This window comes from Oxyura jamaicensis, chromosome 13, assembly GCF_011077185.1.
Source record: "Oxyura jamaicensis isolate SHBP4307 breed ruddy duck chromosome 13, BPBGC_Ojam_1.0, whole genome shotgun sequence".
Classification (NCBI taxonomy): domain Eukaryota; kingdom Metazoa; phylum Chordata; class Aves; order Anseriformes; family Anatidae; genus Oxyura; species Oxyura jamaicensis.
The window spans coordinates 14,604,162-14,617,144 of record NC_048905.1 but is presented as its reverse complement, the minus strand read 5'-3'; the positions used below and the strand labels follow the sequence as shown (position 1 = coordinate 14,617,144).

The 12,983-nt window shown below is 50.3% G+C and overlaps 1 protein-coding gene across 3 annotated transcripts in view; it reads right to left on the bottom strand.

The window, feature by feature from the left end:
• Positions 1-12,692, bottom strand: part of COL23A1 (collagen type XXIII alpha 1 chain) — a 165,100-nt gene extending 152,408 nt beyond the window's left edge. For 2 of the 3 annotated variants that reach the window (XM_035338988.1, XM_035338989.1), the window contains exons 1-2: positions 12,237-12,690; positions 8,142-8,211 (exon numbers count right to left, since the gene is read on the bottom strand). In XM_035338988.1, the coding sequence (XP_035194879.1) occupies positions 8,142-8,211; positions 12,237-12,452 (286 nt within the window). In that variant the 5' untranslated portion in view covers positions 12,453-12,690. Of the gene's footprint in view, positions 1-8,141; positions 8,212-12,236 lie in introns of all 3 variants that reach the window. The other variant, XM_035338986.1, reaches the window with a different exon arrangement.
• Between the last annotated feature and the right edge of the window lie 291 nt (positions 12,693-12,983).

The window sequence follows — 12,983 nt, the reverse complement described above, 5'->3', positions numbered from 1 at the left end:
CGAGAAGATAGCTAACTAATTTCACTGCTGATCTGAAATACCTGCAGTAAAGGTAAACCCTGCTCTATGCTAAGGATGGAGGAGGATGCACCGAGCTCAGCAGCTACTCAAGACTGACAAAAATACAATTTCCATGCTGTAAAGTTCCCATGCGCTTTGCTTAATGCGGCTTCTGTTAAGAAACCCTTTGGCAAAAGAAAATCCTGCCTCGTTGCTCCACACTGCTGGCATCACTCGAGCCGACTTCCCCCGAGTCTCATCAATGAAAGCAGAAGGACGGGACGGTCGTAAACCAGGCGAGCTCTCTGATGGGTTTGAGCGGATGCAGCACAGACGAGCAGCCCCAGCACCCCAGGGTCTGGTGCTCACACCAGGAGGAGCGGGGGTGAGGGCATTCAGATGGAGACCTGCCAGCGCTGATTTAGGGATGAAAGGAGGCTGCTCTGCAGAATCAGAAATGCAATCAGGAGGGAGCACAACCACCAAGCCAAGCATGGCGGAGCAGAAGCTGAACAGAAATGCAGCTGTGTTTCTATCTCAAATGTTTCATGATCTAACCATAGCTTTTTTTCCAAACTTTTTGGAGGTGTGATCCACCCTGATTCTTTGCCTCCAGTGACTACAAAGAGTTACTGGAATTGTTACCAGTTTTCCCCTTTAACCTCTTGGCGTCTTCCAAGTGAAAATAAGACAAAAGTTCCCCGAACTCTGTGTTTCTGCATCTGAAATAAAACCTGGAGTTTCGGTGTGGTCCCAGCCAACATGATCGATGCTTGGCTTGTGTTTTGGGCTGGTGAAACGCAGTGATCCAGGCGTGGGGCTGGTGTTTGGGTCTCACTCACCAAGTTGCAATCCTCCCTCCCCAAAGGGTGGTCAAAGGATGAGCAGATGTGGTGACATGAAGGCTCGCTACTTAGGTGCTGGAGTTCGGAGGAATCCTTTCCTTTTAGGAAACTCTAACAAAACTGAAATGGACTCGCCCAGAAATCTGTAAAACAGCCCAAAAGCTACTGATGGATTTATTTCTTTGGGGTTAATTCCCCAGGACCCAACAGGCCTTTCTCAGCGACAGGAGAGCTGAAGATACATCTGGAGTCTTTAAACTGCACTGCACCTATTGCCCCTGCAGCCCTAAAAAGAAAAACAAATGACAGCCTCTTAGAGCAGTAAAACAGAACCAAGCAAGCTGTGCCGTGGTAAGGACAACATCTCGGGTCCTGAAATGGCAGAACAGGGAACACGCCAGGTTTGAGGGTTGTGCTGGGCTTCTCAGGTGGGAAGGGCAGAGGCTGGTGGGGCAGATGGGGCTGAAGCAAAGCCCACCCACTGCAGGGAGAGGAGACGCAGCAGTCGTACAGCTCCTCTGCTCTGCTTTGATCTTTGGTGGCCGTTACCTGCATGCCCCCAGCCACCCGTGCGGGTGACTGTGCTTCCTGTGCAGCGTGTGTTTATGCAAATGTAAGTCACGAAACATCAGCCTGGAGCTCCTCGGTGCCAGTAAAATACGGCACCTCTCACTGCAGGACTACAACAAAGGTAGCTGACTGTCCAAAATGATTTCTGTGCTAAAACCTGCTTCTATCAACAGTGCGTGAAGGATGAGATCAACTGAAAGCACGCTGGGTTTGAAACACATTCCTATCCCAATAGGATGGATGGAAAACAGCAGTGCTGCCGACTGCATGAGGCACCAGGACAGAGCAGGTACCGCGCCAAGCGCAGGCTACTTTCCATAATCAGTTCTGCGAAGCCAAAATGGTGCCCACATGGGTGACATTCTTCCATCATCCGACCAAGAGAGAGAAGGAAACCAAGTGGCAGCAGATGGAGAACTCCCAGGTGAGGCAGTCCAGGAGCGTCGAACCAACCTGCTTCAGCGCCTCCTCTCTGGCCTGGCAGCGCTGGAGGGGCTGGCAGCAAAAAATATCTGTGCCTAGATAAATGACTTCATATGTCGAGACAAAGATAAAGTTACACAGAGCCTCTCACAGAGGATATGGTCATCAGGTTTATTTTTGTAGTTTTCATTACACTCAGAATAACTTTGGCAGACTTAGAAAAAATAAATTTTCAAAGCCTTCTCCCGTTGATGTCACCATTTTTAATTAATTTTTGCTGAAGTGGTCTGAAAACAAATGCTGCTGTGAGAGGGCCAATTCCTGGTGTACCGCTCTGGGCCTCAGTGCTCAAATGCCGCGGTCGCACCAAACAGCACCAGATTAAATACCGCCGCGGTCGTGCTGGGAGATGGCTCCGGCCCATCAGCCTGTGCCAGGGCTTTTGTGAGAGCCAGCGAGGAGGCCAGACTGCCTTTTAGCTGGTGTCTCTGACTCCGTGACAGAGGCGCTGCCAGCTCTGGGAATAACAGTGGTACCACGCTATTTCCTGCCTCGGAAAGTCCCGGCCACATCCAGCATTTAATGTCACCTCAGGAGGGCACCGCATGTCGCTGCTGGCTGACACGGTGCCTGATCCGGGAGGGTATTGTTCCGATGGGTTCTGAGACTGGAGGAGAACTTTTCCCCTACACACTGGCGAGGGGGGGACCTCAGGTTTGAGGGCAGTCCTCGAGCTCCCACATTCACCCTGCACGGCTGGCTGACACCTGCATCTCCCTCCGGCAGCACAACACCCTCAGAAGGGGTGCGGAGCGGTGGCAGAAGCGGTGTTTGTAGTGGAGAAAAGCAAGCCAGCATCAGCAGAGGTATGCCTGACGCTGCCACGCCATGCCAGGCGGCTGCCGCAGTACCAGCAGACCCCTCCAGACACACAGCAGCGAGTAAATCACTCACAAATCTACTTTCAAGAGGGACTTTGGGCCTCTTCCCCCTTGCAAGCTGGCTCCCCGCAGAACACAGCACACGCGCTAGTTGTACGCCTGGAAGGAGACGCCAGACCAAGCAGGACTCCTCCTCTGCTTGTTTCCGTTTATTGCAACCGCTCTTAGAAAACAAGGCCCTGGCTCACAGATTTCTATCAGCAGAGTCCTGAAGACGCAAAACATCTCTTTAAGCACAGCTTTAAGGCTCCCAAGGATGCGACCAAGCCCAGCCAAACACCGCAACTCAGCTCTGCTCCAACATGAGATCAGTCTGCTATTCAGTTTAGTCAACACATTTCAGCAAGTCTGGCTCGCGCTGGCAGGCTTCAAGCGCTGTCCCCGCCACGCTGCCACAGGTGACACAGGCTCCGTTGGGTGACCTTGGTTGATTTGGGAGAAACACCAGCCCCAAGCACGCAGCAGCTGCTTCTTACCAGGAGCTCCTTGAAGAAGCCGGAGGGTATCAGTGCCCATCCCAGGTAGCTGCGGGGAGAAGCCGGCTGGCGGCCCCTGCACATGTGGCGTGCAGACACGGCTCCAGATGTCCTTGGGACCTTCCACGAATATCCAAAAGGGACGGGGAATGGTCGCCAGGAAGGAGCTGACGGAATGTAGCTGGCAGCAATTTTTATGCTCAAAGAGACGCGGAGCGGCATTTTTCCAAAAGCTGCTGAGATCTGCAATTGGATCGTGTTTTGAAGGGGTAACATTTGCAAACACATGCAAAAGAAAGTAAGTTCCTGCATGTAAATGGCACGGTTTGTCACTGGTCCTTCCCAGACCGTTGTTCTTCATCGTTTCAGTGCTTTAACACTTGGCTTCTGGCTAATCTTTAAAAATCCTGGCACAGGTTTTTCCACACGGGAAAGAACTCTGATTGTTGTCTGGTGCAAGCAAATCCTGTAATTACACTGTCCTAGCCTCCTGTGTGCAAAGCCAGACCAAGGAAGTAAACCCTGATGAAAGAAAGTGACTGGCAGGGTACGGGAAGGGATGGGCTTCTCATAGAAGCTGAGGTGAGCAGGGTTTAGAAAACATTTTAAATCCTGAAGATGTTGTAAAGCTCTTTGTCTCCTTCTAAATTATAGAAATTACAGAAAGATACTGAGTCTTAATGACTTCATTGGGTAGAAAAACATCTCCTGGGGTGACGGTAAGGAGTACTTCAGACATTTAAGATCAGCAGATGCAAAGCAACTCACAGAGGCAGAGATAACTGGTAATTTCAGAAAGAAATACTTGCTCTCATTTGATATTTTTCCATATCTATTTAAGCATTCTGAAGGAATCATAACTTGAAAATGCAGAATTACAGACCCATATACCGAAGACATAGAGAAATAACAGAGAGCTTCTATCACACATGAGTGCGAAACAAAAAGCCTGCGTTAGCAGAGCACACTGTATCACATTTGGCCTGCTGGAAAACATCTGCCATTTGTCAGGACTACAAAGCAAACAGAACCCTCTCCTCCTTGATCTCCACCAATTAGGGAAATTCTGTTGTGCTAATTACCTGGGGAGACAAAGAGGGGAGAAGGCAGATAGCGAGTGACACTTGAAGACAACATTTACACCAGAAAAAAATAGGCAGACATTTCAAGTCACTAGGAACCACAGAACATTTTGTGCCAAACTTTCCCAGCAAGATGGAAGAAGTCCATCCATGTGCTTAAAAAGAAATATAAATAAAAATAAAAATAAATAAAATGCAGCAAGAGAGCCTCCAGAGTTTGCACGAGGTACAGAGGATTGTAAGTGATAGACTTCCCTGAGTACACATGGTTTGAATTGCCAAGAAATGGAGCAATGCACCGTCCTGCAGGCTGAGTACCACTCACCTCTTTGTGTTGCCAAGTCATTATTGGGAAATATTTGTCACATATGAACTGGAACATCAGATTACTACACCGAACATTTAACACTGCTTTATAATTTATACATACATACAAAAGCATATGATACCATCTCAGCATGAATTCGAGATGAAGACAGGGATATGCATCACCCAGCAGCCAGGAAATTCGGAGTTAGGGCTTCTCAGTAACTGAGTGCAAAGCCTGGGGAGATACAGCACGCCGAAACACCAGGCATATGCTGAGAGATGCAGTGCTAGAGCCACGCAAAGAGCTGCAGACTTTCACACCCTCAGTCTGAAATACAGCAAGAATCAGCTGATGGGCAGGGCATTTTCTGAGGACTCGGTCCTATTTTTTGTTTGTTGTTGTTGTTTTAAATCTATTTCTACTGAATTTAAGAGAAGTTTGCTCCCAGGCTCTAGTATGGTACATCTAGCACCTCAAGCCCGAGGGACTTCCTCACAGACCCCAAGGAGTTTTATTTAACTAGAGCCTTTCACACCTCACGTTTCAAAAGACTGTTAAAAAAATGAAAGGGGTGGAGGGAAAAAAAAAAAAAGAAAAAAAAGATAAAAGCAGTCAGAGGCCACACTACTGTGAACAAAGTATCTGCAAGCACAAAGTTTTAGTCTTGCTTTTAACCCGCTTCCACTTGCTCCTCAGTTGAAGGCTGTCCTAAATGCCATGTAAACAAGTGTTCGGCACCTGCTAAGCTGTATCTTATGAGGAAGGCTGCGCGCAGATCCCATCCAGAGAAAGAGGCTGAATGTAAAGCAACAGAGAGGCTCTCTGTGAAGTATCACACGCATGGCTCAGGATAACGATAATAAAAATACTGAGCTGCTGTTTCGCAGCGTGCCAACATATGGGGACAGCCTGTCCTCGGTCTGGCCAGCACCGGCAGCACGCAATGGCTGTGGCCCCCAAAATAGCTGGAGCCATTGAAGCCAAAAGGCCCTGCTCCTCACCTCAGCGGAGTCACCACTGCCCCAAATCCTCACCACAACGGGGACACAACCATCCTGCTCCTCACCACAGCAGGGCCACCACCGTCCTGCTCCTCACCACAGCGGGGCCACCACTGCCCCAATCCTCACCACAGCAGGGCCACTGCCGCCACCTCAGGACATCTCCCACAAGTGTTTTCCTCCCATTCCATACCACAGAAATGCCCAAACTGCGAAGGAGTGAAAAATGACACAAAACTTCCCCCCCACGCACCACCACCCACACCGCTTTTGTTGAATAAATAAAGCAGAACAAATCTCTTCACATCTCCATGACACCCCACAAACACAGGTGTTGATGGCAAACGCAGAGACACCTTTTGGAGCATCCCGAGCGTCAGAGGCACAGTAGCACTTTTTAAAAATCTTTATTATTGTTATAGTGTTTTACGATCGCGATTTCTTCGTGGTGCTGACAAAACGGCCGGGCCCCCTCTGCTGGCCACCCGCCCCAGGCACCTCAGCGCCTGTCCGGGCCCCGGCCCTCCTCACTGCCCCTCCGCTGCCCCCCCGGAAAAGAACAAAACCCCAAACTGACTCACTCTGAGGCAAAACGCGTCTTCTCCAAAAGCAACCCAGAGTGCAGGGCGAGCTCCGAGCACACAGCTTGCTGCAGGGGCTTTGTGAGTGCTGCAGCTCCCTGAAGAGGCCCGGCTGCGGCGCGAGGGCACGGCCCTGCCGCCGTGCCCTTCACAGGGGCCCGGCCTTAGAGCCCCCTGTGAGGAGTCGGTTTAAACTCCTGGGGTTTCTGGCCACTGTTTTGGGGCAGGTGAATGGAGGCTTCACTGTTAGTCGGCTACTTTGTCTGAGAAACAGAATTGTGTGGAAAAAGTCCTTTGATTCAGCCAAAAAGGAGCTGGGAGGCTTCAGGACAGCTCCACAGCGTGTCCTCGCCTCAGCGCAGCGCTCGGCTCCAGAGCGGAGGTGGCCAGGAGCAGCCAACATTGCTGCAGTGCTTTCTGTCCACCGGACAAGCACTTGTGCCTTTGGCTCACAAATTACCTAGACATTTGTTGCTAATGACTGTAACGAGCATTTCAGCAGCATGTGGGAAAACCATCCCCTTCCTCTCTTTCCCCCATCTTTTAAACACAGAAACCAGCAAAACCAGTGACCCAGAACAGAATTGGGATGTGCCTGGCAACAAAGGAGCTCTTAAATCCCAATTGCTTTCTGCAGAGCAAAGGAAAAGCCCTTTGACCACTTAATTGTGCCAGCAGTGTCCCCATTGCATGGACAGGAGCAAGATACAGCCCACAGGGCCAAGGGACTTGGTTCGGCCTGTGCTTCAGAGGGCAGAAAACCAATATGACCACTGGTCTCCAAAGAGCTGGAAATAAGCATCGTTTGTGTCTCGGCTGACGTGGTTTGGTTCCGAGGCAGTGAGGTACACAGGACGCCCGCAGCAGCCTTCCACTTGAAAACCAGTTAGGGCAACTGCAGCAGCACAGAATCATTACCGAAATATTTCTGAGGCTATCACACATAATTTTACGGGGGTGGGGGAACAAAAACTAAATCAAAAACAAACAAACACATCTTTTTTTGTTTAGTCCCATGAGTACGTGCTAATGCTGTGTATTCTGGTATGATTCATATCCAGGACGTCAGGAAAATCTGAGACTGCTCATTTGTCTATAATGCTTCTACATGTAACATTCATTCTTTTTTTCCTTCAAAACTAGGATTGAACTATCTGCTGCTTGCAAAGCTTTGTAACAGGCCAATGCATTCTCCACCATCAAAGCAGTGCACATCTTTCTCCCATCTTTAGCTACTTCTGTTAAAAAAAAAAAAAAAGAAAAAAAACACACAAAAGGTTTGAAGTGCATCAGACCGAAGTCATTCATGCTGTTCAGTATGACAGCAGAGCACTTACTGAGTATTTCTAGAATGAGATTCCTTTACAAACTAATCTAAGCTGTTTATTGTTTCCAAGGAGCATGCACTTCCACAGCAGAACAGGAAGTTTTGACAGTTTAAGAAGTTCATTAAACTCTGGGAGGAAATTTAAACAATCAGTGACAGCTTTCGTACAGCAAGGCGCTGGAGAAGTTGCTACCCTCCTAAAAGGCAGGGAGAGAGGCTGCAGCTTTTAATTATCACACTTGCATTAAGACACAGTGATTTTGTTACTACTTCTAAATTGTTTTGGCCCAACACCCAGGGCTCACAACCGAGTAAAGCTGTTCACTCTTTTATTCTTATAGCCAAATGTCGCTTTTGTCCAAACCTCAAACTCCTTTATCTGTAAACAGGCCAAAGCAAGGCAGTGGAAGAAGTTAATAGTCTCAAACACAAGAGAGTGCTTCAGCTTGGAAAAACACTTCTTAGCACATTTTACTTGAAATGGGGGAATACATAGAACAGAAGAGGAGTTCAGCAGCGTCGGTCCAGCAAGCCGTTGGCTCCTGGGCAGTCTGGCGTTGGCTGTGCTGATTCGTCTGCACCTACCTGGGGGGCACATGCAGTCTGACGGAGCCTCTCTCGCTGTCCGCAGCTTAGCTAGTCCTTCACCCAGTTTCTGTTTGGAGGAGGAATAAAAATAGCCATTTAGAGAATACATTATATCTAAATGCATGCTGTGCGTGCACTCCAGCAGCCAAAGCATCCATCACACTTCCTTCAAGTGAGGCAATAGTTTCACCCTGCTGTGTTCAGCCTCTGTTGGTAACACCTACAGCAGCACACAAAATATTAAAAGTTTCTTAGCAAGCCTGTGCCCTCATACGGAGCAGGTAGAGACTCCTGCTACGCAGCCCAGAAGTCCCTTGTGCCAAGCCCCATGGGCTGGATTCGTGCCCATTCATGGAGCAGATATTGGTCCTGTGTTAGACATTGTTAATTCCCATGTGCAGATTTTGGCACCATCTCGGCGTGTCTGGTGGCAGAAGCAGTGCTGCAGAGCCCCTTGTGCTGCTGCTCCACGGGCTGAACACAACAGGAGGCAAACGCCAGGGAAAAGCCCCGCTGTAATCAAATGCGAAGCAGCTTCCAAACACTCTAGGGGTTACGTGGCAGGGTGATACTTACAGAACAGATGTGGCCTGATTTTGGTGATTTTCAACTTAAAATTCATGCTATGTGGAGTATTAAAGTTTTCTTTAGGAGAGGGGTGAGGGGATGAAGGACAGTGGGGTTGGCAGTGCCAACGAGTCTGCTGTGCTCTCCCACCCCAGGCCCACCCGAAGCCCAACGTGTTACCATCTTTAAGGTAAAAAATTGATTGGTGGGACTACTAAAACATGTAAAAACTCCCCAAACTAAAGCAATGCCTATGTGGCATATTGTAGACAGATGTGAGCACATTCTGCCTGCTCTCTAAGCCTACCAAAATATTCGTGCCTGCATTTAGGACAGTGCCAAGCTCGTGTTAGTAAACCCCGATGACATGTAAGTTGTTTTAGCTCAGGCACAGCAACTCGTGGCTGCAGCAGCCCTGCAAGAGTGGGAGCAACTCCTCTTTGTTCGTAATTGTTACTAAGTCCTTCAGGAATCCCGTCTCACCTAAGGTATTTACAAGAGAAACCAGCAATCTGACAACTGGAGTCCACATCCAGACATGTAAAAGAGAGAAAATTCAGTGTACTTATTGGATTCAGGGTGCTCAGGCTTGAATTTTACATAGCTGATGACCAAGTCTGTGTTCAAATATTTGATCACTGTGGACTATTCAGGAATTAGGCTACATGTGAGTTAGGTTCTGGTCCTCTTATTCCAGAGATTAAATAGTTTTATCTGTTGTTGAAATCCTATGCAATCCTTTCCAGCTGCTTGATGCAAAGAGGTCCTGCAAGTATCAGCTCATTTACAAAGAAACTGACAGAGAAGTTGTCCTAAGGGAAGCACAAGCAGCAGAAAGACCCAGCTGCCTACTGCAGCACATACACTTTCCTTCAGAAAAAGCAGAATGTATCTGAAGAGACTTTTCTGCCATCCACTTACAGTCATAATCGTACAGAGCATCACTCAAATTTTGTGTTTGTTTTTAAATATTTGGATGATGAAGGTGCTCAGTGGAAAGACATAAGCTCTTCCATCCTTTTAGTTCTGCAGGCAGAGGAGATCTTTTCCTGTCCTGAATCCTGGAACAAGTCTGTTCTCCCATTGAATTGTTCTTGTCATGAAGCTGATTAATCTGGACACTCTCTGCCTACTGCGGACAATAAATCCTTTGTGAACAAAACGGTCCAGCTTTGCTTACAACAACTGGATACTCCTATAATCCTCACGTTAACTTTTTCACTCCAGTATGGAAATGATGTGCTTTGAATTCGGGCTTTGGCTGCAGAGCAAGTGGAGGTAGATGCCACCACATTTGGACCACACTGTTAGAAATGTTTCAGAGGGCGTCAAACCAGGACTCTGCAGCTCGTTCAGTTAAAGAAGTACCCGAGGGAAAACTAAGTTCCTGCATCCTTAAATCAGCAGTTTCTCCACAGTTAGATGGCTGCCTGTCACGGGGCCAAAAGCAAAACTTCAGTTGTCCAAATCGGCTTTCATTGCCTTTACTACATATTTACCCTTCCTTTATTATTTCCTATCCTCTTTAACTTGCCAAACATTTAAACAACGCTAAGAGGAATGGAAGCCGGCATGTTTGTGTTGCATTTGCGGCTCTTCATGTGCAGCCCTTCCATAAATTACGCTCACAAACCCCAAGACTGGTATATGTAGTCATGCTTTTTGTGTAGTGACAGAGAACAAAGTACCAGGGGTCATGCACAGAGAGCATATGGAGCTTTGGTTTCACTTCTGAAATACTGTGGTAAACTTCAAAGAAGGACCAAAACAGAGTTTAACAAAAAAACTGACCCCAGGCATCAGTTGATGTGCATGTTGATGGAAATATTCTCTTGCTCCCCAGAAACTCCCAAGCACAGAAAGGACAGAAGTTGCCTGACGAGCGAGAGGTCTTATGTAACGAAGAGGAATTTGCTCAAGAAACAGGCACGTTCTGAAACCTTAACGTGAGTGAATAAGCCTGCTTAAAATGATGATTAATAGATAGCATGATGGCTACCATGCATTCCTTGATTGTTACCCCTTCCAAAGTTTGCTTTCGGTATTGACAAAAGTTTGGTCATACTAAACGTTTCAACAAGCTCACTCTTGCATTAGAAACCCAATTATGTGGTTTTGCTTTATTTTCCCCTGTACAATCTCCATCTGAGCATTCCCAGTACAAAACAAGCTTTCCACACTTAACTAAATCTCAGCAAGAGGTTGCACATGATCTTAGGCAGTGCCACAGAAACCATTCCCATTGCTAAGCACATTTATTGGAGTAATTGGAACAGAACCACTGCCACGACTGGCAGGCTAATTCCTGCCTGCAGAAAAGACGCTAACTAGATTTTCTGATTACGCCTCACAAGCACCCCTCTGTTCTGGTATTCAGGGTTTTCACAAAAATAGTTTTTAGCGTTTCCCTTTACCAAGACACATGGATGCGACCAAGTTTCCAGGAGCACGGGCATGGTCCAGCGGTGCCGGCAGTTCCCAGCTCCAAGCGTAATGCGCAGAAGCAGAACTTCTCCTGCTCGCCCCAGCGCTGCCTTCACCCCCCCACGCAGCCCCCGCACACATGCGGTGCAACTTTCGCTCCCCGGAGCTGCTCACAGCTGGAGGGAGCTGCATGAGAATGTATTTTCGCAGGACTGAGGCTTCATGGCTGCAACGATGTTAATGCAGGACTGTGCTTTGCACCCTGGTCAGGCCGGCAATAAAATACCAGCATAAACCCTCCCCAGATGTCAGACCTGGTCACTCGGGAGCATCCTGCCACAGCCCCGTAAGCCGTGATGGATCTCACTGCACGTTGCGAGCTCCTGCTTACACAGACCAGCAGAGCGACCGTGGGATCTCCAAGCAGTTCCCACAAGTGGTGGGAGCCGTTCCCATCACCCCCGCCAGTGCAATGCCCCAAACCTAAGCGCCACAACACCCCAGTCTGTGGAAATGTATAGTGCTGGGATCAAGTGTGACTTCTCCCAGGGGCTTGGCTTAGTTACAGAGGACATCAGCGTAGACAACTGTTTGTTAAGTAGAGGTCTTTCAGCACAGAACTCTTTAATGAGTAATTTCGGAAAATTTTGGGGCTGAAAGTGAAGGGACCCATCACTGGTCTTCTCTACCCACCAGAAATCAGCTCAGCGCTGCTGGACCACTCGATACCCTGTGACAGAGCCTAGATAACAGGGATGATCTTCATGCATTTCTAACGAGGAAATTATAGTCTGTTACGCCCAGGGATATATAGCATGTAAGCACTCGGATTACCTTTGCCACTGAGTGGAACGAGGGGGAAAGCGGGACGTCTCAAACACAGCCCCTAGGGCATTTTCTCTGGGAAACCAGAGGGGCCACCCCATGTCACGCCTCCCCCTGCGCTCCGACTAACGGGCACGGACATAACAAGGGGCAAAGTTCGGCAGGAGGGAAGGGGAAAAAGAAGAACAAAACTTTTCCAAAGGGAACAACGAAGCCGGCGCCAACACACGGAGCCCCGGGGAGGGGGGGGGGTGGTCCCGGCAGCCACTCACTCACCTCTCGGAGGAGCTGCTCCAGGCGGGGCTGCAGAGCGTCCAGCAGCGGCCCGGGGCCGGCGGCTCCGCGCTCCTCCAAGGCGGCCAGGCGGCCCTGCAGCTCCGCCGTCTTGGCGCCCAGCAGCAGGCAGACGGCCACGGCGGTGAGCGAGAGGAGCAGGCAGAGGGCGGAGGTGGCGGTGCCCGCCGCGGTGCCGGCTCCTCCGGCCGCGCTCATCGCTCCCGGCTCCGCGCCGCTGCGCGGGGAGGACCCGCTCGGGGGGGACCCGGGACCGGACCGGACCCGCTCGGCTGCCGCCCGCCCGCCCCCGGCGCCGCATCCAGCGCCCGCCCCGTGCGCTGCGCGCCCCGCCGCGGCACTGGGGCTGCGGAGCGGCCGCTGCTCCTCCGCTCGCCCCACCGGGACCCGGTCTTTAAACAGAGGAAGCGGGGGGGAGCCGGGGAAGGGGGGATGCTCCGGGAGCAGGCCCCCCCTTCCCCGGGGAGGAGGGGGGGGGATCACGCCCAGCAGAGCCCACCCCCGCTGCCCTGCCCGGCCCCCTGTGGGAGAGCTGTCCGTCCGTCCTTCCCCCCCGCCCCTCCCGGCCGCCCGCCCCGGGACTGCGGCTCCCAGCGCCCCCCCGGTAGCGGCGGGACGGGACGGGGCCGGACCCCGGGACGGGACCGCAGAGCTCGGCAGCCCGCGGAGCTGGCGCCCTCCAGCGGGTCCCGGCCCTGGCACCGACCCGCTGCTAAGGGGGGACCTGCC